The 25,575-nt window shown below is 44.3% G+C and overlaps 1 protein-coding gene across 1 annotated transcript; it reads left to right on the top strand.

Annotated features, from left to right (window-relative positions):
- On the top strand, nucleotides 1-25,321 carry LOC144121605 (glycosyltransferase 8 domain-containing protein 1-like). Its single transcript, XM_077654904.1, has 8 exons — nucleotides 1-215; nucleotides 3,374-3,475; nucleotides 4,738-5,036; nucleotides 8,124-8,211; nucleotides 9,297-9,397; nucleotides 10,282-10,448; nucleotides 12,363-12,463; nucleotides 15,390-25,321. Exons 1-8 carry the CDS (start codon nucleotides 173-175, stop codon nucleotides 15,632-15,634), a joined length of 1,146 nt encoding a protein of 381 aa, XP_077511030.1. The 5' UTR covers nucleotides 1-172; the 3' UTR covers nucleotides 15,635-25,321.
- Nucleotides 25,322-25,575: the final 254 nt, after the last annotated feature.

A 25,575-nucleotide genomic window follows, 5' to 3' on the forward strand; every position in this document is an offset into this window, starting at 1 on the left:
GTATTTGCAAGCACACCAAGCACACCGTTCGTCCCCGGTTGGTCGCGAAATGTGTGCCGGCGGCTGTGCGCGCTATGAGTTTCACGTTGAGTAGGGAACGCGCGGTGACCGCCTTTGTGACAGTGAACTAGTCCACCACTATTACTCACAAGGCACAAAACTCGAATCCGCAATGGGGATGCTGAAGCGTTCGCACAACACTTGCCTCGTCAAAGGTTTGTCATTTGACCGTGTCCGACTGGTCTGCTGCGTACGCGCCCTGAACCGTGTGGAGAAAACTGTCGCTAGCGCCTCGTAGGCACCACTTGCCATCGAAGTTGCTGCGTAATGATGGCGCGAATGAACTGTAACGCTTTGCCGAACGTTGACCCGGCACTTCGACGATCGCTGGGCGGATGGCGTGAGGGAAGTTCTCGAGCTGCGCCCAGGGGCCTAACGAAGAGCTCGGTCGCGATCCCAGCGCGAGAAACTGTAACGTTGCGGCAATAGCGGGCGTCCTTGAGTTTGTTTAAGACAGTGTCCGCTTGACAGGTCTGCGCAGCTGGATGAACTTTACTGAACTTTGTGGACTGGCTGCCTATTCTGTCCGACGTCGTACGTTGACTGGGAGTGGGTTGGCACCCTTTTGGTCAGACGTGCACAAATTTTTGCACTGCCTTTTCTTAAACACCGTTTCCCGTAGTGGTAGCAGATCATAGATTTGTTAATATATGCGGCTGGTTACTACAGAATGCATGCGGGCTGTCGTTTTTTACTGCTTTCGAGCAGAATATAAATTCATGAAAAAATAGTCCTGCTGGTGTGTTGAAACGTTTTTAACTGCAAGCATATTTCGGGTAACAAAAACCAGCTGCAGCTTTTTGAAAATAACACTTTTAGCTAGTTCGCGGTAGCCTTCTTTAGCAGCCTTAAGTATTTCTTTGTGATTAAAAAATATAAGTACTGAACATCTAAGGCCATACCTTTCTGTCATCTGAGAGGTCTGTGCTATTAAGGTATGATAAACCGTGTGGTCTAATTCAGGCCTTTCTCAGCTATGTTCAGTTTAACAGGCTACCTGTGAAGTAGATGAAAGGTTTATCTTAACTATTACAACTAGATATTCTTTGAAATGCGTGCCTGAGGTATTGATTGCACTGTCTATGTACTAAACAGGTTTAGAACTTATTCTCTGGTTTAATACTACCTTTTGAGCTATTCAGTTTGTTTAGTGTCATCTGCCTTTTCTTGAGGCTGCTTGCAAATGGGAAAACTAGTCTTTTTTAATTCATTTCTTGTAGCAGACACTGGAGTCAGGCACAAGATTCTTTAATACCGATAAGTATGTACATCACAGAAGAGAATTGCTGCTGAAGTGGCATCCTGGTTGAGCGAGACTGTATCAGACAAGCTTCATCCCAACCGTTTGCGAGGAGAAACCATGAGGGGAGCTTGAAAGATGGCCTTTCTGCCGCTGTCAGAAGAGAGAGTGTGATGAGACAACTATGTTTTAAGTTGTTTACCTAGCAGAAAAATTTGCAGTCATTACTTTTCTCATTACTTCATCAAGGGGGCTGTTTTACAGGTCATGTATTTACAGGGTCATTTATAGGGTCAGCTAGTGTCAGATCCCAAATTTCAGTTTGATATGTCTGAAGAGCTCTGCCAGTGGTGTATATCAGGGGCCTGGGCACATATTTAAATGCTGCTGCAGCTGCCGCAGTGGCTCAGTAGTTATGGCGCTTGGCTGCTCACCTGGAAGACGTGGGTTCCATTCCAGCCGCGGCGGTTGCATTTCGGTGGAGGCGAAATGCTTGAGATCCGTGTGCTGTGCAATGTCAGCGCACGCTAAAGAACGCCGGATGGTCTAAATTTTTGGAGCCCTTAAACTACGGCGTCTCTCATAGTCTGAGCTGCTTTGGGATGTTAGATCTCAAAAAAACCAATCATTTAAATGATGCAAAGTTTTCTTTCTTATGTAGGTCATGTTACTGCTTAAAGAAGCACTCATGGCCAGATAATGGATGGACCTTGTCAAGAAAGGCCCACCTAGTTAAACTCTCTACAGAAAAAAAAACAAAGAAAATGTAGCTGTGGAAGAACACTTTAATGAAATGGATGACCAGACCGTTGAGATGAGCATGTGTGGAATAAGTGTAAAGCACCTCGTGTAATGAGCTGCAGAAAAACAGGCAAAAAAATTGGCTGCCTTTACAGTAGCAATAAGAAAAGAGCTATGAATTGATTTTCTGCTTTTTCAAACTTAACGCTTCGAAAAGAAAAATTATTAGCACGAACAGAAGAGAGTGCCTTCACTGTGGAGTCTATGTATTCAATCATTCACTACCCTACATATGTGGCCACAGCTTGAATGTTTGCATAGGTGACTGTGTGGTTTTTTCTTCTTTTTTTTTTCGGGATAAGCAGCATTGGCATTGCCACATTGTATGCTATAACTGATAGCTTATGTCTTTGCATGCTGGATAACTGTATCGTTATGAAAATGGATGGGAGTCATGTGGACCATGTTAACCACGGTGTGGCCACTCTCAAACATGTTTGTTATCTATGGTCTCACAACCTGGATTGACCCAGAATTGGACGCACTCTTAGCAGTTAGGGATGAGTTACAGCCATTAGGTCAAATACTTCTTCGCCATTTGTCAGACTGAGAAATCTCTGAGCTCCTTTGTCATACTGATTGCGAAACTTCCAATAGGACCCCTTTATTGAAGCCTGGCAGCCTGGTTGGACCAGAACACAGAGGTTAACATACTATTGTAATGCCCATGGGCAGTGAAGAAAGCTCCAAGATGGTTGATAAATGTACTGGCACCTGGCAACAAAATCGGTGAAACAGATGCAGTAACAAAAATGCATAGATTAAACAGCCCATGAGATAAATTAAGAATGAAAGCAAACAATGCATTTCGGTTTGTCCGAAGTTAATGACGATGGACTTTAGCAGTTATTATTTGGGGCTCCTAGCTGGCACCTCCATTTGCTGACCTCTGCAAAGTGGCTGCAGGGATTAGACAGGCATTGAAGCAGAATTTTGGAAATGGTTTGATCAAGGAGCTTTGGAGAACCATGGGAGCTTTGAATTGCATATATAATAGAGAGAACAAAACCAAGAGTCTACAGTGAACAGGGGACGACCATCAGTACTCAATGCTTGTTGGCTTCTAGCGTTCGTGTCTCCTTTTTGCAAGACTGCTTGGGAGATGCTCGAGCTTTATGTGTCACTGGCTCAAGCAAGGAGAACCGAGTGCTGTTTCAAAGCATATCTCGTAGCACTTGAAGGCATATAGCATGACTCTGTAGTCCAGTGCACTGGTGTCTGAGAGTCAGTCACCTTCACTCTGTCACAAGGGTTGCAATCTACTTTTTGCAGGCCTCTTCGCATCCTTGGCAGTGACATGCCTAATAGGTCTCTACTATGGCTACAGGCTGATGGTTTCCAATGAAGCCAAGTACTCATTTGGCCGGAATGCAGGTGGGGGTGCAATGCTGTCCATTTGATGTGCAGTCACGATACCTGGTTTAGCAGATTGTAAACCTACGGCTAGTAGTTTTATGTTAATACCATCTCAGTTATTGAACTTTTGTCATTGCTCAAAAATGTTTTTTATTTGCTCTACTCCCTGTTGTTTCCTAAACCTTTACTTGAATAAAGCAGAAGGAAATGTGATGAAGTAACAGTAAGAACAAGATTGACATTTGCGGGAGTTGATACTGGCATGCCTTTATGAAAACAGCACTTCAACTAACATATGTTTGTCTGTGTGTATCCTCATTTGTTCATTTGTCCATAGTTGTGTTGTCTTCATGACAAGGTAGTAGAAGCTAGTTGCCCTATGCGGTGCTGTTGATTAGATCTTTTTTTTTTCTTCACTCTGAATTTGTGTCTAGATCAGAGGGGTGTTGCCATCGTGGACTTTTTTTCGTACTGATCTATTGGGCATGGTTGTGTGTGCTCACCTTCATCATTGATGCATTCAAAGGGCTTTCATGCTATGTAACTGATGCCCTCAATGATTAGCAATCTCTCTATTTTTGTTCAGAGAAATCTGATTGAATTTCTGATGGATCACCACTTTGGATGATTGGGTATAGTATATCAAGGCACACTTCATATTGGGGAGCCTTGCATTGTTGAATGCTGTACAATAGTTCTCAGTGATGAACGAATGCAGTTACAAAAATATGTGAGAGTTCTGCAGTTTACACCTCTTTGTGAGGACTACTTGCTACGATAGTGTCTGCAAATATGCAGCCTTTATAGGCTCAAAGAAAGTGGACTGACCTAAAGAGGTTACACCTTAGGGGACCCTATGATATGTAAGGATATTAATAATGGCCAATTGGTGCAGCATCTTTCACAGGGGGCAGTGCAGAAGGCAGCACTAACTGAAATGATTTTGATGGCTATGGCCAAACCATCTAGTGCCCTAAGTTTCTGCTTCACAAGGGACTGATTCTACTGTACATGTGACTGGATTCCTCCTCTTGAGTCCTTTTCAGCATGTAAATTAACCTCATGTTTGGCACATGATAGCCTCATGACTGCTTATGGGTCATAAGACCCAATACAGCACAGCACGTAAATTTGGTGACCCTAGTGAAGGACTATCAAGTTTTGTCTTGCGTTTATCCCTTGAAATTGCTGAGATGCCACCTTAAGGCACTTCATGTTTAAAGAGCACTCTTCAAAGAACCGTTCTCACAATCAATTTTTCCACTGCATGGTCTTCACAGGTGAGCCCCTAGTGGAGTCTGATGAGGGTGGCCCCCTGGGTAGCGCGCACACCTTTGTGAATGTGCTCTTGGTGACGTCCAACGCGGGGCTGGGTGGTGCCATAGCGGCCATGGTGAGCGCGGCGCGCAACAGCCGGCGGCCCTCAGCCTCGCTGCGCTTCTATGTGGTGACGGACAATGCCACCCAGTTCCACTTGCATGCCTGGATGCACCAGGCACAGCTGGCCACGCTCCAGTACCAGGTGCTCACCTTCCCACAAGCGTCGCTCGTCGCCCCCGACCTCACCAGCGCCCTGCAGGTGAGGTCTTTACTTCCGGAATTGCTCCCTTACTGCTCCTTTAGTTTCCCGTTTAAAGTCTCTCTGCTCATCTGACATGACAATGTCTACTTACCCCTCTCTTTTGAATAACCCTGCTGCTTGTGCTGTTCTTATTCAAATGGTTCATCTCATCAGCAGCACAATTCCTACACATTCCCGATGAGTACCTTCGTCACCATCATTTTTCCTGCATAAGCTCTGTACAGAGAAGGGCTCTGTGTTCTTTTGCTGGACAATGATGTATCTCTCTGTGGTCTGACAATGTGTTTGAACCAACTGTGCCTGTGACTTAATCTGTGCTGACATTTTCTGTGACTTTATCTGCGCTTCTGACTGTCTGTGGTGTCTGGACCAACTGTGCCTGTGACTTCATCTGTGCTGACATTCTCTGTGACATTATCTGTGCTTCTGTCTGTTCTGTGCCTTTGGGGTTTTAGGGGTTTTTTTGTGTGTTGTTTTTATTTACCTGCTTTTCTCTTTAAATTAAGATTTTTTTAGCGTTTAGCTCCTTTTATTTTTTATTGGCTTTAAGCCCGGTAAAGCGTTGTTGGTCCAGACTCCCTCTCTCTTTCATTTATGTTTTTTTTTGTATTTTTTCCTGAGAGGATCAATAAAAGGGTAAAAGGGGTGTGGAAGCACGGTGGGAAGCTCAGTGAGGTAGTACAGCCTTTTTATTTTATTTAGTTGTTTATTTACAGACCGTGCAGTCTCAACTGAGACATATCAAGGTGGACCTAACAAACAAGCTGGAATATAAAAATTCACGCATTAGGTATTTATTGAAGTGTATATAACACGCGGAAAGGCCAGAAAGGCTAACTGGTCACCTAATTAGGCATTTGGTGAGCAAACTGATTAGCTTGCAGTTTTTGCAAGGATTCAACACACTCATTCCATTGCTCACTTGTCAAAGGAGTTAAAGAGTGCTTAAAACAATCCTCGTATGGTTTCAGTGACATGATGTTTAGAACATTAGAATGCCAGGTAGTGCATATGACGTTTTGTAAGATAGGGCCCCTTCCATTCTCCCACAGTTGCATACTTTTTCTTTTTTCAGTCTGTTTACTGAATTTTTTTTTCTTGGGAAATACAGATTTTTACGAAGTGCCCCTTATTGCACTCCACAAATCTCAGAAACTCTTGCTGCATTAAAGTAAGCTTCAACAAGAAATACTTTTGGAGGGCACCTTCCGTAATAAAAGAAAAAAATATTTTTGAATGGTGATCTGGGATTGAGGATGGCATCGTCATTATTGCACCACCTGAATCAACGGAGGGTACTTTTGAAAGCTATGGAAAGGAAAATGACAGGTGTAACGTTAAGGGCAGAGTGGGTCATCAGAGAACAAACGCGGGTTAATGACATCCTAGTCGAAATCAAGAGGAAGAAATGGGCTTGGGCAGGGCATGTAATGCGAAGGCAAGATCATCGCTGGTCGTTAAGGGTAGCAGACTGGATTTCAAGGGAAGGGACAGATAGCAGGGGGTGGCAGAATGTTAGGTATGCGGATGAGATTAAGAAGTTTGCGGGGACGGGGTGAGCGCAGCTGGCACAGGACAGGGTTAATTGGAGAGACATGGGTGAGGTCCTGCAGTGGGCATAGTCAGGCTGCTGCTGCTGTTGATTATGATGACTTTGAAAGCTCTCTCTTTTGTCATCTGTTAACCAGAAGAAATGACATTTTAAATGGCTGTGCTGCTAGCTGATATGGCTGCTATTTAGCCATCATACACAAAGAACAAGCTATGTTAGGTAATTGTTTTCTCGCTATGTCCCTATCTGCATGTCCTTCCTGTTAAAGCAGGCACATGTTGTGCCCCACCCAATGCGAGTCTTTCTCTTCCTTTCTTTTCAATCTTTACATGTTCTCAGCAACAACAATGATTGGGGATGGCAGTGCATTCAGTAGTGATGTTGCAAGCAAGAGGTTTATCGGAGGATGCAATGGAAAAAATGGCCGTCGATAGGAAAGGTGAAATAGATATCACAGAGTGACTGGTTTCTATGGAGGGTGGAAATGTGAAAAGTCATTTCCAGCTCCATTTGCTTCCAGAACTATTATTTTTTTAACTTGCAATCAGCCATTTCCAATCTGCCTTTTTCAAGGCAGATTGGAAGTTCATCTGTTTCATCCTGTAAGCAGCCTGAAGCTTTTGACCATTTATTGTATTCGAGGTTCCAATATTTATTTCCTCTCTTGCTTTTCTTTGTTATTTTTTAATCAGTGAGATTTTGCATCAAAGACTTGGTGTTTGCTTTGGGTTGGATTCTGGCTGCAGTGACTGCAGTTCAGTGGTGGCAAAATGCAGAAGCGCCTATGTACCGAGATTTCAGTGCAGTTTAGAGAACCGTGTGTGGCCGAAAATTATTGCGGAGTCCTCTCCTATTTTATTCCTCATAGCCATTTCCTGTGCTTCGGTATGCAAGAATCTGTTTTTATTGCTTTAGGGGAAAACGGGAGCACGAACTTAACGATGAAGTGCCTTTTGTGAAAAAAAAAAGTTTCTTGTATTTTATCTATTTTCTTGAAGCACTACCAGCCACTTCTTTGTATCTTGCACTGCTACTGCAAAATTTGTCCCTATGCACTTTGAAAAAGAAGAAAGAAAGAAAATGGATTTTTAGAGGCTTCAGCAAAAATTGGAAACATTAAAGTTGTTCCTGCTTTTAATCGTGGCGAAGATGTACTAGCCCAAGGGTTCTCGGTATTTTTAGCCTCGGGGAACTCCAGTGACTTTCAAAAGGGGCTGAAGAACTTCAGCGTGTCCAGACTTTCGTCCCTTCCTGCAGGTCATGCATGCAAAAAGGAGCATGCAGACACATGGCAGCTCATCACGAAAGGCCCAAATTCTTCAATTAATGATTGGCTCTACAGTGAAACAGCCTGTGATTAGTCCTAAAATAAAGTGGGTAAAGGAAAGGGAGTTTGGGTGGGGGGGAGTTGGAGCATGCATGGATTCAGGTGCTTGGGGGACCACCCAAAAAAGCACTCCAAGGAACCCCTTGGTCCCATGAAACCCAATTTGAGAACCCCTGTATAAGCCATCTCTTCTCCCCTGTTGCAGCTGACACATGCCAAGCTCTACCTCAGTCGGCTGCTGCCTTCACTGAAAGGCCCACTTGTAGTGCTGGACGATGACGTCATTGTGCAAGGTGATCAATGCCATTTGGCCTTTTCTGGTTGTTTAAGCTGCCAGTTTTGTGTGCCTGCAGCCGCTTAGCTTTGTCTCGGTCGAGTACGTAGGTGTCACATTCCAACAGTATTTCACATTGTGAATTGTGGTGGTTGCAGTCATTTGTATCTGGTAAAGCAGCAATGACAAAACAAGAATGGAGCTGGTCGTTGAGATGCCTTACATTCTGCTGTAGATAATCTGCTGAGGGATAAAAAGTGCTTGCACGAACCAGGAGCAGCCATGCAGCCATACAAGTACCAGTTATTGCTTGAGATGCATGGTGCACACTTAACTACCCATCAGTCTGTTTATCTAGGTTTTTTTTTTCTTTTCAGCTGCTTTTGTTCCATCAAAATCAAACAGTCATCATCATCACCTGATTTATTTTTTTGTTTTCCTGAACCACAACATTACTGTTGGCTTCGGAGTGATGTAGTAAGATAATTGATGAACAAGACAAGCCATCATAATCAAATCACGGGATATGTGTTTGTCAGTGTACCTTCATCTCCTGCTTTCACCCGTGTGTGTTACAGCTAGTAATGTTCCCTGGATATAGGCTTATCCTGCTGCTGCCTTCCGCTTCTATTGCATGCCTTCAGAATAACCTTGTTGTAGTCGAGTTCCAGAGTGTGAGTATATGAAGCCTATGAAATTTTTGTAATGGATGACATTTAATTACCCTGCTTGCACCATACTGCACACAATTTTTGTCACCAGGGGTTATCATTCTTCTGCAATTGTAAGGAAAGCGTGGTAATTTCGCGTAATTGATTACTTGGTTGATTGGGTTGTGAAACGTACCCACACTTGTAGATTATTTTTTGCAACATGCATGCTTTGTTCCCTGAATACCAGTTTTAGTCAAGAGCAACAACCAGATGCGCAGGCCTATATAATAAAAGTTCTCTTTTATTTATGCTTTCTCCGCCTCTACTAATGCCAATGCTTTTGGAGGCCTTGTTTTAAAATTTGGATGTTGTGATGTTTAGGAGTATTGTTTTCTCAATTTCTAGGATGGTTTAGCAACACATGTCTTACTCCCTCCTGTTCCGTTGTCAGGTGACATAGCCGAGCTGGCCTCTCTGCCAATTCCCAAAGGCAGTGTGGGGCTTTTCTCAAGAGACTGTGATACTGTATCAAGGAGATACAACACGGCTGGGGTAAGTGAGACGGTCGGCTCATTATCGTCTTGCTTGTTTGTTCTGCATTCTTCTTTTGACACCAGAGAAGTGCAAACACACATTTATTTTTCTATGTAAGCACCAAAAAAAAGTAACATAGGAACAAAGAGACTAAATATGTTTTCCATAAGAGTAGGAAGATCACAGAGTAGAAAAAGAAAGGTCTTTTCAGCTGTGATTAGCATATGTGAACAATTGTTGGGAAGAAGCAGCGATATCTCTGTGGTTTAGCGTGCATGTAGATGAGTGAAGTTTCACATCTCAACTAATTGACAAGAGCTGATGAATATGACACGAATGGTATGGGTCCTTTCGGTTCCTCTCAGCTTCCCTGTCTTTTTTCATTAGCAGTAAGCCGTGCACCTTTTAGCTTATTCCAGTACCATATTAGGGGATTCAGTACCAAATTAGGGGATTTAAAAAATTGCGGATTTAAACTTTTTTTGCAGAATTATGCTTTACCAGCGACATTCTCATTTTTGTTGCCGTTGATGTTTGAGGCATCAGTAGGAACGATGGAAAAATGACTGATTTACCTTATTTGCACAAATGTCTCAGCCGGTCAGCTAATTATGCGATTAGCCACGCCGCGCTTTTTCCATTGTGAGGCTTCTGATTCTCTTCTTGATTCGAACTCCACATGATTCAAACAAATTTTCATTCCCTCTTGGCCTCAAATTATCGAGTCTACTGTAGTTGCTGTGTTAGGGTGCCTTACAGTTTCCACGTTGCTGCATAGCTTCACTGAGATGGTGTACAGTGGATCGAGAGACCGTATCCCAGCTCACGCTGTGTTTAGCTAAAGCCTGGACTAGTGAGGTATTTTGACCGTTTCTCACGCTCCTTTTGTCCCTGTTGTGCAGAGCCGCTACAACCAGCTGCTGGACCTGAGCCAGCCATCGCTGCGTGACCTGGGGCTGGCACCCAACGAGTGCCTGCTCAACCTGGGTGTCTTTGTGGTGCGCATGGCAGAGTGGGCACGCCACAACATCACCGAGAATGCCGAGAGCTGGCTGCGACTGAATCTCAAGTAGGCACTCTGTGTGAGCCTGCCAGGCAGCAGCTGTGCATGCGCGTGCTTGGTTAGAGCATGGCACTAGAAGGGACAGTAGCTGCATAAACCATTTGACGCATTGACAATCACAAGGGCCTCAGAATTGCTCCACTATGTTTCAAGAATAGACCCAAATTCCAAAATGTGCCATTTCAAGTGCACAGCAAGCTGTGCTTAGGTATTCATTTTTTTATGGCTCGATTTAGTACCTATAGATTGAGACAGTTCAGGTCTGCTAATGAATGGATTGTCAGTGCACTGTTGTTGTTTTTTTTTTTCAAAAAAAGATGGCGCTTTGGGAGCGCTATGGCTCCCTTGTTCATTATGTGAACAAGGGAGCCTAAAATGTTCTTTTTTTACCATGGGCAGTGACCAGTTAACTTAATGACCATGATTCCTGACCAGACAGTATGCCGTCAAATAATCGATTACCGTAGAACTGCTGTTAGTGCCTTATTTTGCCTGTTGCTTTTGGCTGTGTGTGCGTCATTGCAGCCACTGTGCTGCAGTGCTGCAGAGGCTTTTGAAAGTTAAAAGTATGCGTATAGTATAGTGCAGTCTACTAGTATTGCTATTGAGCTGAAACTTGGTATCTAGTGGAAAGGTTCTAAAAGAGGCTAAGCATAGCACAGATAGTAGTGGGAAGGGTAATGATAGGTGTAACATTAAGAATCAGTAAGAAGTTTGGATTAAAATAGGAAGAAATGCAATGGAACAGGGTATAGAAGGCATGGACCTGATTGGTCTCTGCATTTTCAGTGTCACCATACAGTAGAATCTCAATGATACGAATCTCGCGGTGTCGCGAAAAATACTATTCATATCATCCAAAATTCATATCAACCAAAACTAGCAAAATTCATATCCAAAAGCACTAAATACATTTACACAGATATGTTTACAGCTGGCAGAAATTGTTTAGTTGCACGCCGCCACTGACTGCTCGCGGTGCATACCACACGAATGGCAGCCACGGTCTCAGCGATGTACGGGCTACGTGCCATCGCTCACTTGTGATGTCGGCATGTGCGGGCCAGATGCAGCCGATCGCTGCTTGTGGTATGTAATGCGCGGCTGGCGATCACCACGTGAGCTACGTGCAGGCAGCGCTATAGTGCTGGAGGGTCCGGTCACAGCCCACACATTCGTATGATCCATAGTAGTGCGGAAAAGTTCGGAGCATCCGAAAATCTGCCCATTGTACACAATGCACTCTGGCCTGGGAATTCCGCAAATTATTATCAACCGTGATCATATGATCGAGATTCTACTCTAGTTCACTTCGGTGTTCTCTCGGAGTCGTAGCAGTGCAGTAGCAAGTGAAGGGATACATAATCGAGGGTGGCAGAGGATCAGACAAGAGTAATGAGTCCGGGAGGTTTACCGGAATAGCACAGCTGCAGCTCAAGACACGGCTAACTGGTGTCATTGGAAGAGGCCTTTGCCCCGCACACTTGTCTTGGCTGATGTCGATGAATGGGCCTGTGGTTAGGTGCTTTCTTCCCGGTATAAAATGTTGGTTTGAAGAACACCTCTTGTCAACTGGCATATTTTTCTTTTCCTTTTTTGGACATTCAGTTGTAAAAATGGAAGGAAGACCTACCACGACTTAATGCAGCGTGTTTGTGAATAAATGGGCCCATAAAAAGAAAAGAAATTTGGCTCTCAAGTCAAAGATGGTGTGCACGTAAAAAAAAATGAAAAGTTGAGAACTGGCCCCTGCTTACAGAAATCAAGCTCATACATATAGCAAGTGTGGTGAAATCAGCCTGCTTTTGGCGAAGGGTGTGTGCACGGATCGACTCTTCTCTGTGGTAGACCTTTGTAGTGTGCCACTTGCATTCTTGCTTCAACCCTGACATTTCATTCCCCTGTCTTCTCCTCCTCCAGGGAAAAGATCTTCAAGCAGGAAGGACCGCTCGGCCCCCTGCTGCTGGCCCTCCACAACAAGACGGACATACTCGACCACCAGTGGCATGTCCGCAACCTGGGTGGGTAGCTGCCTCTTGTCTCGCTGGCTGCACTGCCAGTACCATGCAGTGTGCAAACACAGGTGCACTGTCCTCTCTCTTGGTATTTTCTCTTCATTTTTTATTCCAGTTATCACATAATTACCAAGTAGGGTAAATTTTGTTCTGCTTGTTTTCTTTGAATGTTGGTGTAGCACCATGTAATCTCGAGCACTGCACAGGGTCAAGCACTGTGTAGTGTTCAGCAATGTTGCAAACTCTTGTCATCGCCTCTGCAGATCTCTGGAGCTTCAGGGTTGTATAAGTACTTTACTGCGCAGCTTGACAGCAAACCCTATGGGCTAAAAAATTCTGACGAAAGGTGTGTACATTCACACTAGTGACATGGAGTTTTAGACCTCGGAAGTGATTCGATTCCTTTACTCTTAAACCCCCTTGTCCTACTATTTGGTAATGTAAATAAACTAGTGCTCATTATGCAATATTGGTATTTCAGTATAAATACTGGATGATTCAAAGCAGTACTTGCACTTGAACAAAATTCTGTGCTTATGTGAGATGAAGGTTGTGGGGTCTGTAGTGTGGTCTGAGACAGGACTGCTCCGCTAGCTCAGACCAGAGCTGTGGCCACGAAGAACAACACACCAAGGAATACCCAGGAGGCAAAGGTGTTTATTGGGGAACTCCCTAAGCCGATGGCCACCTCAGTAGCACTGGCGGCAGGCAGGCGAGCAACACAAATGGAGTGGCTGTAGCTCCCATCATGGTCCAGGCCCGTCCACCTGCATCGCCGTTGCTCCGTCGTCTCCCTCACACCACACAAACTCAACGAAAAGGAGGGGAAGGGGGCGGCACTGACGTGTTCTGCTGCCTCCACCGCCAGCCACCACACAAAGGAGGCCATGGGGGAAATGCAGTCACGGTGGTCCACGAGAGAGCCACTTCTGGCAGACAAGGGAAAAACAGATTCCCACAAGGTGGAATAAAATATTGAGGATGCAAGTTAGGTAGATGTCTCTGGGATACTTTTCTGGAGATACTTTCCTGGTGCACTCCCATGCTTGGGAGTGCGCTACTGAGTGTTGACTATTGAAGCAGGTTGGACCAGGCCTCATGCACATCTTTTACCGGATTTACATGAATGTAATCACAAGTTTTTTTTTTTCCTTAGCTCATCGTCTTCAGACCGTATCTCGGATTATATTCGAAACCAAAGTGAGAATATAACGCGATTTTTTTTTCTTGCTGCTCAAGCTGCTCAATATAGCTGCAGCAAGCTTCACCACCTGACTGCAGAGCTGTAGGAGAAGCCAAGTCACAATCTTGGGGGGGGGGGGCGTGCATGAACAAAGGAATGGGTGGTATGTATGTGGAAAGGAGGCAGCATGGTCCGTTGATAAAGAGAAAGCAGTGAAACAGTTGAGTGGAGTAGCGAAAAGAAAAAATGCAAACGGAAACAGGACTGGGCAGCTCTTAACACGAAAAAAAATTCTGTGTGCTGTGTCGAAAACCATATTCAGCAGCTGCCAGCCGAGTGAATACAGAGTTCTTGGGATGTGAACAGTCGTAGTAGGGGATACTTCATCGTACCGAAAGGTGCCGTTACGCATCTCATTGACCACTAGGTGCTCCAAAGGTGATAAGATTTGTACCACGCTATATTAAAGATAACGACGACACGGATAATGTATCTGGAGCTTCCAAGATTGCTCGATTTCCACTTCACTGCCTGTCACTATGCCGAGAAGCAGTTTGTAATCACAAGCCTTTTTCTCATATTTTTGTTTGTACAGTTAAACCTGAATGTAACAAACCTCCATATAGCAAATTCCTTGATATTACGAGGTTTCTCAATTCCCCAACGCCGCTTCCATTGGAGCGCATATATTTGAGACCTCCATGTAACGAAGGTGTTGCGGTGGTTGACCTTGATATAACAAACTGGCTGTGTCATCTATTTGTTATCTAGTACTGAGTTACTTGAAATTTGGCAGAACCACGCAAAAGTTTTGTGATGATAAAGCACGAACTGACATGAGAGAACGGCAATCGCAACGAGCGACCGCAGTTGACACAGTGTGCCGTGCTGTAGCGCCGTTGGCACATCTCTGGCGGTTTCTCTTTTGGAACGTCATGCCACGTAACATTGCAACAGTTGATGCTCAAAAGCAGCGAAAAATAATTTGGCATAACAAAAAATGAAATGACACAAGCAGTGCAGCGGCCGCCGCGCGGTTGCTCGCGTGATTCCGGCGCCAATAGCTCTCGCGCATCGGAAGCAGGCATGGTGGAGAGCGCCCGCGACGCAAGATAAGGAGTCCGTTTCCTGGTGCAGCAGCAGGGTGAAGCCCAAGAGAGGGAACATGCAGGTAGAAGCACATGCCTCCGCGGTCGGTCTATGCGTGTTCTCCTCTAGTTCGGCCATGGTGCCCCTGCCTCCCCCACCCTCCCCACCCCACTCGTAGCGGCATTGCACGAGCCGCAGCAGAGGTGGTGCTGGCTGTTGCCACAGTCGCGCTATCAGCGGGATCAGGAAACGTTTCTCCGCATTTATGGCTTCGAGTAAGGCAAGGTGATTTCAATTACATATATTTATTATTTTGGTTTCCGTTCTGCAGTGTCCCTTTCACTGTTCTCGCGAAAATTGCGTGTAACGAAAACCTGGATGTAACGAAAAGTCTCTTGAGTTTTTTCAGTTTCGTTATAACCAAGTTTAACCAGATCCTAGATTTGTTGTTACGGACAACTTGCTTTCTGGACACTTTTTCTCGGGAACCAAAGTATTCATATTAACGAGGTATCACTGTGTGTGCGTATATATGTATATATTCGTTTTCATGAGGTCTTTAACTCCCTCTCGCACTATATTCATGGTCGCTTTATTTACTTGTAAATGCGGTAGTTTGGTGACAGCATGCAACTGACGTGGCACCTTTGGATGATACAGGGGTGACCCCGGGCAGCCAGTACTCGCGCATCTTTGTGACCAGCGCCAAGCTGCTGCAGTGGTCGGGTCGGTTCAAGCCATGGAACTCCCGTTCTCCGTACGCCGACATCTGGCTCCGATACTTCGTGCCAGACCCCACGGGCCGCTTTCGGCCAGCCTCCAGAGGAGCCTCACCGGCGGCGGCAGGACAGCGCTCGCCAAAGCCATCCGCTCAGCCTGATCCGCGCCACCAAAACTCGGTCTGAGGACGCTTGATTTGGATGTGTTGCGAGTGCACTGACCTCATTTTGAGATTGCCCGCCTCTTTGGAGGTCAGTCTGAGCGACAATTCAGTCCAGAGCGGTGGAGGTCTTTGCACAGAGACTTTGCGTAGGCCAGATGGTTTTGGTCGCTAATGCACATTGGCACTCGATGTTTGTGTGAAGCGAGTAGCTGGAGAAGGATTAGGTGCATTGAGAGAGTTGCGAACTAAGGACCACCTCTTGTTTGATTGTTCAGGCTCAGTTGTGTAGATTAGTGCACCATGAATGACTTATGGCTGCCAGCATCGCACAGTGTGGGAAAATGGAGTACAGTTGCAATTGGAGGGATACATGTTCTGTTTACTCGGAATCTCAGAGTGAAAGGCATTGCCGGTGAAAACTTTACCTTATAAAGAAGAGTATTGTAAAATCTGTGATTTGAGTTCTGAGGCTGCAAAGCAGCTGAATGGCTTGTGGAGTGTGTGTGGGCATGCATTCAGTTTTGATAACTGTGGAGTGTCAAAGCAAGACGTTGAGGCAAGGGTGGGGGGTATTGCGTTTTGCACTGTGAATCCTACATGATGATTGTTTTGTACCCTTTGGTGCCTTTTATTTTGCATTTTGGAACTTCAGTGTGTGGCTGTCGGATTGTGGATGAAATGGTCATAGGGACAGCAGCGTGTGAAACTAGGTGCGAGAAGAGTTGACACGTTGTCGGTGATGTTGCCGGTCTGCTACTTGGGGGTACAAGAATTTGAAGCTGCTTTTCTAAGATTCAGCCTTTAGGTTGTTTTTGAATGTGATAGCATTGATGGCCAAAATCTGAGCACTTTTGGTGCTGGGTTGCCGTTGAGCAGGAGACCAAGAGGAGAGGGAAAGATTGCACATGGGAACACCTCACATCAGAGGTGTCGGTGAGAGCGATGTTTGCAGAGACCAGTCAAAAGGGCCAGGTGGAGTGGAGTAGAGTGATGTCAAGGGCAGCTGTGGGAGACAGGATGAAGAAATGTGCTCTGTGAAAAGTGAAGCTGCCATGCTGCGGTCGTTTCCACGCTTTGAAAAAGATTTCCAATTAAAAGCAGTGACATATGTTGGCAGATGTGATGCCTAAGCACAAGCATTTCTTGGAGGATGAAGTCCTCATGCAGAAGGAGAACTCTGACAGGCTGGCGGAACAGAGGTATAGTGCTGAGAATACAGCAGAATGATGCGAGTTACGTGAGGTGAAGCACGACATAATGGCTGGCGAAACAGATGCAGGCCACCTTTATTAGACCAAAGTGTTCAGGCAAGACACCTTTGGGCGCTATGGTAGAATTCAGACATGGCAGTAATTGTCATCAAAATGCACATGGGTGCAGCCACACAGTTGCAAATGGAAGCTCTACAGCCTTCTCAAATCATTGTAGTCCAGCCACCATTGTAGCTGCTTGGCCGTGGTCAGTTGGGTGTTTATTACTTTACTGCCACTATTGGTGGCAACTTTGTTACAGTGTGAGCAGGATACCTCTCATGTCCCTTCTACATTTCCTTACCTGACGACAAGCCTAGGTTGTGGATGTGCTGCCGCAGCTGTTGCACAGTAAGGGTTGTGAAAATGCCTTGATGCAGTTGGCCGTTGCATTTCAATTTAATCATACTGTAGCCCTAGCAGTGAGCCTGAGCCGGTAATTGCTGTCGCATTTCGACAAAAATCTGGAGAACTTTCTTGGCAGGATTTTTCAGAGCAGTGGGAGCGTGTGGGCAACCTAAGCTGCAATTTTTCGCTTGACCTTTTGACAGTTAGACTTGAGCCACCTTTTGGTACTCAATACTTGCTTTTAATGGTGCTCTACATGCATGGGCCAGGATAGAAATTGAGATTTCAGCCACGTGCCAGACCTCGTGAGCTCTCCTGTAGGGCTTCTGCAGAGCAATCTTCATGGCTCGCTTTGTGCGTGTTTAAGTGCGTTAGTTTGTTACCAGTGGATAAACTTATGAAAATGTCTGCCTGGAACTGCTTGTGGTATGGCTTTTAGTATAGTTAATTTGCTTGCACCTCTCAGCTGCTTGGATGAAGGCAGATCTTTGAGAGGAGCGTAGCAACCCTCTGGCTGCATTTGTGCACACTGTAGAGCATTAGTTTCATTCTACGATGCACAAAAGTCGGTTGAATTCGCCAGCAGGTAGCTTTTGTGTGACACACACAACTTGTACAGTGAGGCCGGAAGCTGTGTACGCAACTTAGGGGGCATTGGAAGAACCTCTTTTATTTTATTCTTGATGTGATGTGAGAAGGCAGGGAGTTGGGATGTGTTCACATTAAATCAAAGCAGGTGTTTAGTTGAAAGGTGGATGCATCTGCATTGCAAAGAGTCAGTTTTTTCCACTCATGTAAACTTCGCAAGCATACCTTCATACACAACGCCATTTGCAGGGGTTCACTTTTGCGCGGAACAAAAATTGCGCTCTGCGGCAATTGTGTTTAGCTTTTTGGATCACTGCTGGTAATGTTTTACAAAAGCAGTTTCCCTGTCATTGCCTTTGCTATCTTCTTTTTCTCCAGATTACTGAGATTAATTGGCTGGTTATGCAAGACAGTGAATTTCTTGTGTGTGCACTTTTCACTGTTTCCCTTGGTTGTGATGATCTCTGAGGTTGTCTGCTTTGATGTCTCCAGTTGGTAGCCTGCACCAATCAGACTTTTTACATCTGTTGAGAACAAAAAGAAGCCTTACAAATTTTCATTTGTTTGTTGTCCTGGACTGAAGAGAACTGCATTCAGATCAAACTCACAAGCACTTTCTTGTCAGGTGCTGTTTGCCAGGTCTAGTTTATTTTGCTGCCTGTTGTAATTGTGTACTACTGTGCAGCTATCTGGAATCTCATACTTAAGGACACACTGGATAAAGTTTTGGGCCTGCGCCAGATGTGTGTTTACACATGAACTAGTCTAATGGGGGCGGTCATGCTGTCTAAAAGGTTGCTATTGCTGGGAATGTGTCGTGCTAAATACTGGGCATCAGTTGCTGCAAAAAGTGACTTTTGCTTAATGGTGCACATTGCACACATGATTTTCTCACGTTTGTGCTGGCTTGGAGCTTACTTTTATTGCCACAGAGCGCATTATAGAAATTACACCTCAATTAATCCATCATTTCATATCCATGCATAACAGTATTTATGCTGCTGAGTACTTTACAGAACAGAGCAAGCATTGGCTGCATAGGTACATAGAAAGGCACATGAAATACAGTGTTACCCACCACTGTGGCACCATGGCTAAGGCACTGCGGTGCTGAGCCACGGCTGCCGCATTTCAGTGCAGGCAAAACACAAAAACGCCCATGAGCTGTGCAATGTCAGTGCATTTAAACAACATCATGTGGTTTAAACCAATCTGGAGCTTTTCCACCACGGTGTCTCTCCCATAGCCCCATTACAGCTTTTGGACATTAACGCTAACATGCTGGAAACAAGGCATGACGGAGATTTCCTTTAGTTAGAAAGAGAGCAATCAGTCTTCAGTCTAATGTATGGCTTTGTTGCTTAGAGGGGTACCAACACCAGCATTCTTGCTTTTGCTTTTCCTACTTGGAATGATAAAAATATCATTGATGTTAGCCATTAATGCTAGCACTGAAAAATTACAGACCGATCAGCTAACTGTTCATTGCCTCCAAGGTATTTACTGAGGTAATCGCTAATGGAATCAGGACAATCAACCAAATCGCTAGGCAGGCTTTCGTAAGGGCTTCTCGACAATAGTCCATAGTCACACTGTCAGTCACGTAATAGAGAAATGTACAGAATTTAACCAACCCCTATATATATAGCCTTCATTGATTACGAGAAAGCATTTTTCTTAGTCCAAACCTCAGCAGTCATTACGGAAGCAGGGTGTAGAAGAGCCTTATGTAAAAATACAGGAAGACATCCAGAACGGCTGCACAGCCACCGTAGTCCTCCATTAGACAGCAATAAAATTTCAATAAGGAAGGGTGTCAGGTAGGAAGATATTATCTCGTCAATGCTGTTCACTGCCTGTTCACAGGAAGTACGTATTCATAAACCAGGATCGGGATCAATTGGGGATATCTATTTTTAAAGTTAGTAATCTGTGATTCGCTGATGACATTGCCTTGCTAAGTCAATCAGGGAATGAATTGCAAAGCACGATCAATGACTTAGACAGGCAGAGCAGAAAGGTGGGTCTAAAATTTATTAGGCAGAAAACAAAAGGAATGTTCAAAAGTCTCTGAAGTAAAAAACAGCCATTTACAGTTGGTAGCAAGGCACTCAGTCTTGTAAGGGAATGCATCTACTTAAGGTAGGTTGTGACACAAATCTGAATCACGAGTGTGAAACATTGTTAATTCGACTGGTAATAATGGTAATAATTGGTAGTGCGAAATTTTCAAAGCTTTGGGTATTTTTATTTCTGAACTTTTTACTAAGCAGTTTTTGTTCTCGCTCTGCACAGAAGGGCACCTGGTGTGATTTCGCAAGCCCTCCTGCATGTTGTTCACAATATGCTAAGAATGCAGGTGTCCCACTACAAATTTGTCGCTGTGCTTATTTTTGCACCCTGTATTCGTCATACCAACTTATTCTGCCGTACTTCATGGCATTTCTGCACCCATCTTGAGACATTGCACAGCTGATAGTACTGTTAGACTCAACGGGCTCAGACAGTGAAACCACATCACAGAAAGCCCTTTCTTAGGTTAGCCGTCGCACATTACAAGATCCTGAACTATAATTTTGGCTGAGTGATTGTGTGCACAGTGTCCTCTGTGTAAGAAAATGCGACCAATTTTATTGTTTTTAGTTCCTTGAAGCATTAAATTCCGTTATCTTTAGAGTGGGGTGACTGCCAGGACATATATTCCCTGATACATAAACCGGTGTCTTGCCTTTTATCATGACAGGCAAGTGCTTGCCGTGTTTTTGCACTTTATGTCCGCTGGCTGACATTGGCTATCATTGGCAGGAAAAAAAAAAAAGTCAAAATTTCAGATGTAAGTGAAAAACTGTTCAGATTTTTTAGGCATTTGATCAAGACATGTAGAGGGTCTAACAGAAATGTCTGTTTCAACTTTTCATTCTCTTCAAAGGAGTGGGCCTTCAACCTTTTTTTTTATTTTTTTTAACTTGTGACAAGCACAATTTTGATAATGTATTCTTGGTGAAGTTTGTTTGGCTCACTATGTCAGCCACTAACGTGTACAGCTTTCGTGTTGGGCACTCAAACCTTATATACTATTGACTTCGCTGCGTGTGTCGTTTGAATCTGCCGTGGTCGTTGAAATGTTGGATTTGGTGTTGGCATAGCTGTGGGAGACAGTGTGTTTCAGGGACATAACGACGGAGAGCCAACACATCTGGAGCCTGCCCTAGAATGTTGTCATCCTTAGCTCAGGGCTGTGCACTTCCCAACTCTCACACACACACACAAAAAAAAGGATTTCAAGGTATGCATGTTTTCTTTACTACAGACCAACAAGAAATTGGCAGTTGTTGAAGGAATTCTTTATTTTCTCCTCCTGTCATGCACTGACCTTCAAAATTATCTAACAAGCACTGGCTGCAGCTATGAAATGATGGATAGTAGAATGACAAGGTGTTCTGACACGGTTGCCAGATGACATCATGTGGTAGTGAGTCCCTTTTTATGGCTATACAGTAGCGAAAACAATTTGATTGGAGCCCTATTTTTTTTTTTTCTAGCTCTGGGACTTCTGCTAACGTTATCATTGCTTGCTTCTGACCGCACAGTTTCACATTTCTGGTGTGCCCTCAAAACTGAAATAATATAACTGGCGCCCAGTGATACACCATTCCCACTAGTCACCCTGGCCACCAGACTGAAGTGCTGGCACGCATGGCAGCAAAAGCTAAATAAATAGAGGCAAAAACATTGTGACGGCTGAATGCATGGGTTTCTAACCAACCGAAAGCATGCTTAAAACCACCGTGGTTTCTTCTGGTTCTGGTTGTGTTTTGTGCACATTTTTATGAGTTCTGTTTTAGTTTTCTTCCTTAGTGAGAAAGTATTCTAGGCACCCATGGTGTCATGCTCGCCTATATTCCTGTCGTGAGAGCATCACCTTTCACTGGCTCATTGCCACACTCTAAAATACGCCTATACAGGATGGCTTACTCCTTTCTGTTTAGAGTGTGGCACTCATGCAACGCAGAGTTCGCTACTTCTTTGAACGTTGAACGGAAACGAGAATGAGAACATCCCATCTCAGAGCTCGTAACAGCCGTGATGGATGCCTTCCCAGGCCTTGCTCGAACGTTTTTATTCAGGGCAGATCAAGCATCTGGTATTGTGATGAGATTATCTCTTTGTCGTCTTAGATTTTTTTTCTGTATTTGACTGTTTTCTTGTCGTGCCTAGTGTAGCCTCTCTGTGACCCTGGGTTTCTTGATTAGGGCAAGAGAGTTGAGTTGACAAGCTCGTCACCGGGGTCATTTGTGAGCAGATTCTGGAACTGTCAGCACCCTGCATGCAAGACTCATTTGTATGTTGTGCCTTGGTAGATATTAGCGAATCTCTTATCTACAAGTGTTCAGATGCTCCGGCACTCCACGTCTTTGTGCATGTTTTGTTTGAGTGATTTATGGCTGTGTCAAGTAGTCTCGATTACAGTTATTTTATGATTCTCTGGTCCCTTAATCGAAGATGCTAGCAAGGCAGCATGCACTGCTTGTTTTATAACGTTTGTGCAGCGTGTCTGTGCATTTTACTGCAGATAGTTTGAGAGTGATTGCTGGTGATTTATTTAACTTTCATTGAGCTTGCACATGCCTGGTCTCAAGTGAGCTCAAGGGGGAAAGGGAATTGATTTGATCCTCTCCTTTTTTTTCTTTGCATTTGTTGTCAGTGTTCAAAACTTTCTAAAAAACTGCTTGGTCTCAAGATAATGCAGTACTGCTCTGAAAGTTAGTCACGACTGCTTGTATTGAAGTCTGTTACTTTCTGCTGTTCTGTGTGATACAGTGTAGACTTGCATATTTCATTTTTATTTTTAATGTCCAGTGTATGTAGTCTTTGTTTATATATAATGCTGCTTATTGTTGGGCATGCTTGCTCGTTTGATGGATTTCTGTTTCAAGTTTGGTTTGCCTATTTGTTTTTAAGGATTAAGCATTACGGACCTGATCTTTGCAATGCTTTTTTCTCTTTGCATCTGTGATATAAATTCAGCCTATGCTTTTTAGTATTTCTTGAGGTGCCCCTTAATGCCTTGCGAGAAATTTCACAGTATTACACGTCTTCACGAACATAATGTGTCTCTTCTTGGCTTGCTTAGAAGACTTGGTTGCAGACGAGACTTTTGTTTACGCACAATGTGATGACTCGGCATATTCAAGACTTGCTGGCGCTTGTGCTTTACTGGATCTAAAAACACGGTTGTGAATGTGCATGTGCTCAGGTGCCACAAAATGAGTTCCACTTTTCACCTGTATGGTGAAAGGACTCCTCTAGGAACTTTCCAGTGAGTATCTGAGGCCTTTACATTTTGCCCTGTGCATCTTGTGACAGGAGGGATTGAACAGTAGCGCTCCATTGCTGTACTAGTGTCGTGAACCTACCAGCAGTTCATTTATTGTTTTCAACCATTTTATGGTTTTCAACAACATTTCCTCTTCTTCCTTTGAACCTGTCATGAACTTTCTTGCATTCATAGCACTCCTCAACTCATTGCAGGTTCCTTAGTGACTGTCGATTTATATTGCTGAACTAACTATTACTACTACTTGGTGCATGCCTGAGAATGGGTATTCTGCTGTGCCTGCATAATAGAGTGATGTCAAGTTATTACATGGAAAGTATCGCCACTGCAGCTGAACCTGATGCATGTATCTGTCCATAGCAAAGCATGTCCAAGCAAGCACACAAGGTCATTGCCGGAGCTTTTTTGGGGCAGGTGGCTTCATTTCTTCTTGTGTTGCTATTGGACGCAGGTATAAATTCTTTGGCTGCTTTAACTGCTGGTTCGCTTCTATTCAGGTTTTATGGAGGGGGCTTTTTATAGTGGGTTTGAAGGTTGGCTCCACCTCTTAACCTCTTCTGCTATATAAAATGAGCTGTTGTTTACAGCTGTGCGAGACCTAAAGTATAGAACCTGCGAAAAGAGTGAGGACAGTGACAAAATTGGTGCTGTAGTGTACAGCGCGAATGGAATGTTGCTTGAACAGTAGCATATATGGTTTCAACTGGTTGTAAATTTGCAGAAGGGATTATTTTTTACCTGTCTTTTCTTAAGTCTTGTGTTCTTGCCACATTATGCTTGAATACTATCTGACACTGACACTATTTTTGCTTTGCATAGTTTGCAACAGGGAAATTGGCATGTGGCTGCAAACATTGTAATGAAATGAACAGAGGAAATTTTGCTGGCTAAATTCACTTGACGATGGCTGGTGGGAAGCATTGTGTGAGAAATGCTGCTGTGCATTGCATGTGTCTTGTTCCTTGAGTTGTTCCATTTTGCCTGCATTCGTTTCAAGCAGTCTAAGATTACATTTGCAAGTAGGGCCTTCAGCGTCAGCTCACGAAAACTTGTGCAAAAAACTTTGTCGACAAACATGTTGAAGGAAACGTAGCAGAGGGTAGCGACTGCTCTTTTCAGCTAGATGACAATGACACACTAGATAATAAAAAAAGTGCAACATGAGTGCACCAGTAAGAATTATTTCTTATTTGGTTTCAGTTCCCGGCAGGAGAGATCAAGGAGCCATGTCTTGCATCATTTTTTGGTTTGTGAATGCCATTGACAGGCATGTGATTTAGTACAGGGCTGTGACAAGAGCCCCCTTACCTATCTGTTATATCATGGTATTTTGCACTCAGTTCCCTTTAATTTTACCACTTTTGAAACTCCCATTAGGGCACATATCAAAGTTGGGCACACTCTTTGGTTCAGAGATTAGGAGGTTCGACATCTACTAAGCCACCTGCGGCAATCAAATGAACTGCTCAGTGCCACTCGGAACATGAAAAAAAAAAAAAAACAGATGCCATTGGCAGATAACTTAGTTACTCGTAAGTGGCGCCCCTGTCTGCTAACCTCCAGAGAACTGGCCCCGGTGGATGCCTAGGTTTTGATTCGGAGTTCTGTTATCGGAACAACCAACCGACATTGATTTTGCACCTTCAAGTGCTGTCGCGGTAATGGTGATTTCGATCAGTCAATTTCAACCGGCTCTGATTCGTGGAACTGAAGCTAAAGCGCTGTTAGTCATTTGCTGTAAGTCATATTTACAGGAAAAAATCCTTGTGTATGTGGAAGATGTGTGCCATGACTCTTGTAGGTTTGAAATTTCGTGATTCCTTAAACGATGTGACTACATGTTGCCCCGATGAATCTGCGACGGTGAGCCCCAGTGACGTCATTTTGAATCTCAATACTTGTAAGGTGGTGTGGTATTGTGCTGTGTGCCGACCCTCCAGTCTTTTACATGCCGTGCAGTGTGAATGTGTGTGTGTGTGTTTGGAGCGTGTTTATCGTTTTCACCTAGTTCCTTCTGGTAAGGGGTGCGGTTTTCTTGTAATGTGTGCCTGTGTGACGCGCAGTGCCTCGATCGTTTGCGTCATGTGAGCGTCCGATGCTCGGTTCTTCGTCGCTGTATTTATTGTAATTTATTTGACGAGGAGTCCACAAATAAACTACGCATACAGCGTTTTGGCGCATCTTTTATTGTATTGTACCCTCTTCCTACTCTTGACTGAGTGTCTTTACCTAAAGATTTATCAATATTACCTAGAGGGAAAGCTGGTGCAAACCATTGAGAAACCCTGTGGCTTTCGCGTTCGGTTGGTGGGCTCAAGGTTGCTGCATGGCCGCGTTTCGAATAAGGCGAGATGCAAAAAAACGCCCGTGTGCTGTGTAATGTCATCTCAGGTTAAAGGACCCCACGTGGTCTAAATTTATCCGAAGCCCTCCACTACA

The sequence above is a fragment of the Amblyomma americanum genome, chromosome 2 (assembly GCF_052857255.1).
Source record: "Amblyomma americanum isolate KBUSLIRL-KWMA chromosome 2, ASM5285725v1, whole genome shotgun sequence".
Lineage (NCBI taxonomy): Eukaryota > Metazoa > Arthropoda > Arachnida > Ixodida > Ixodidae > Amblyomma > Amblyomma americanum.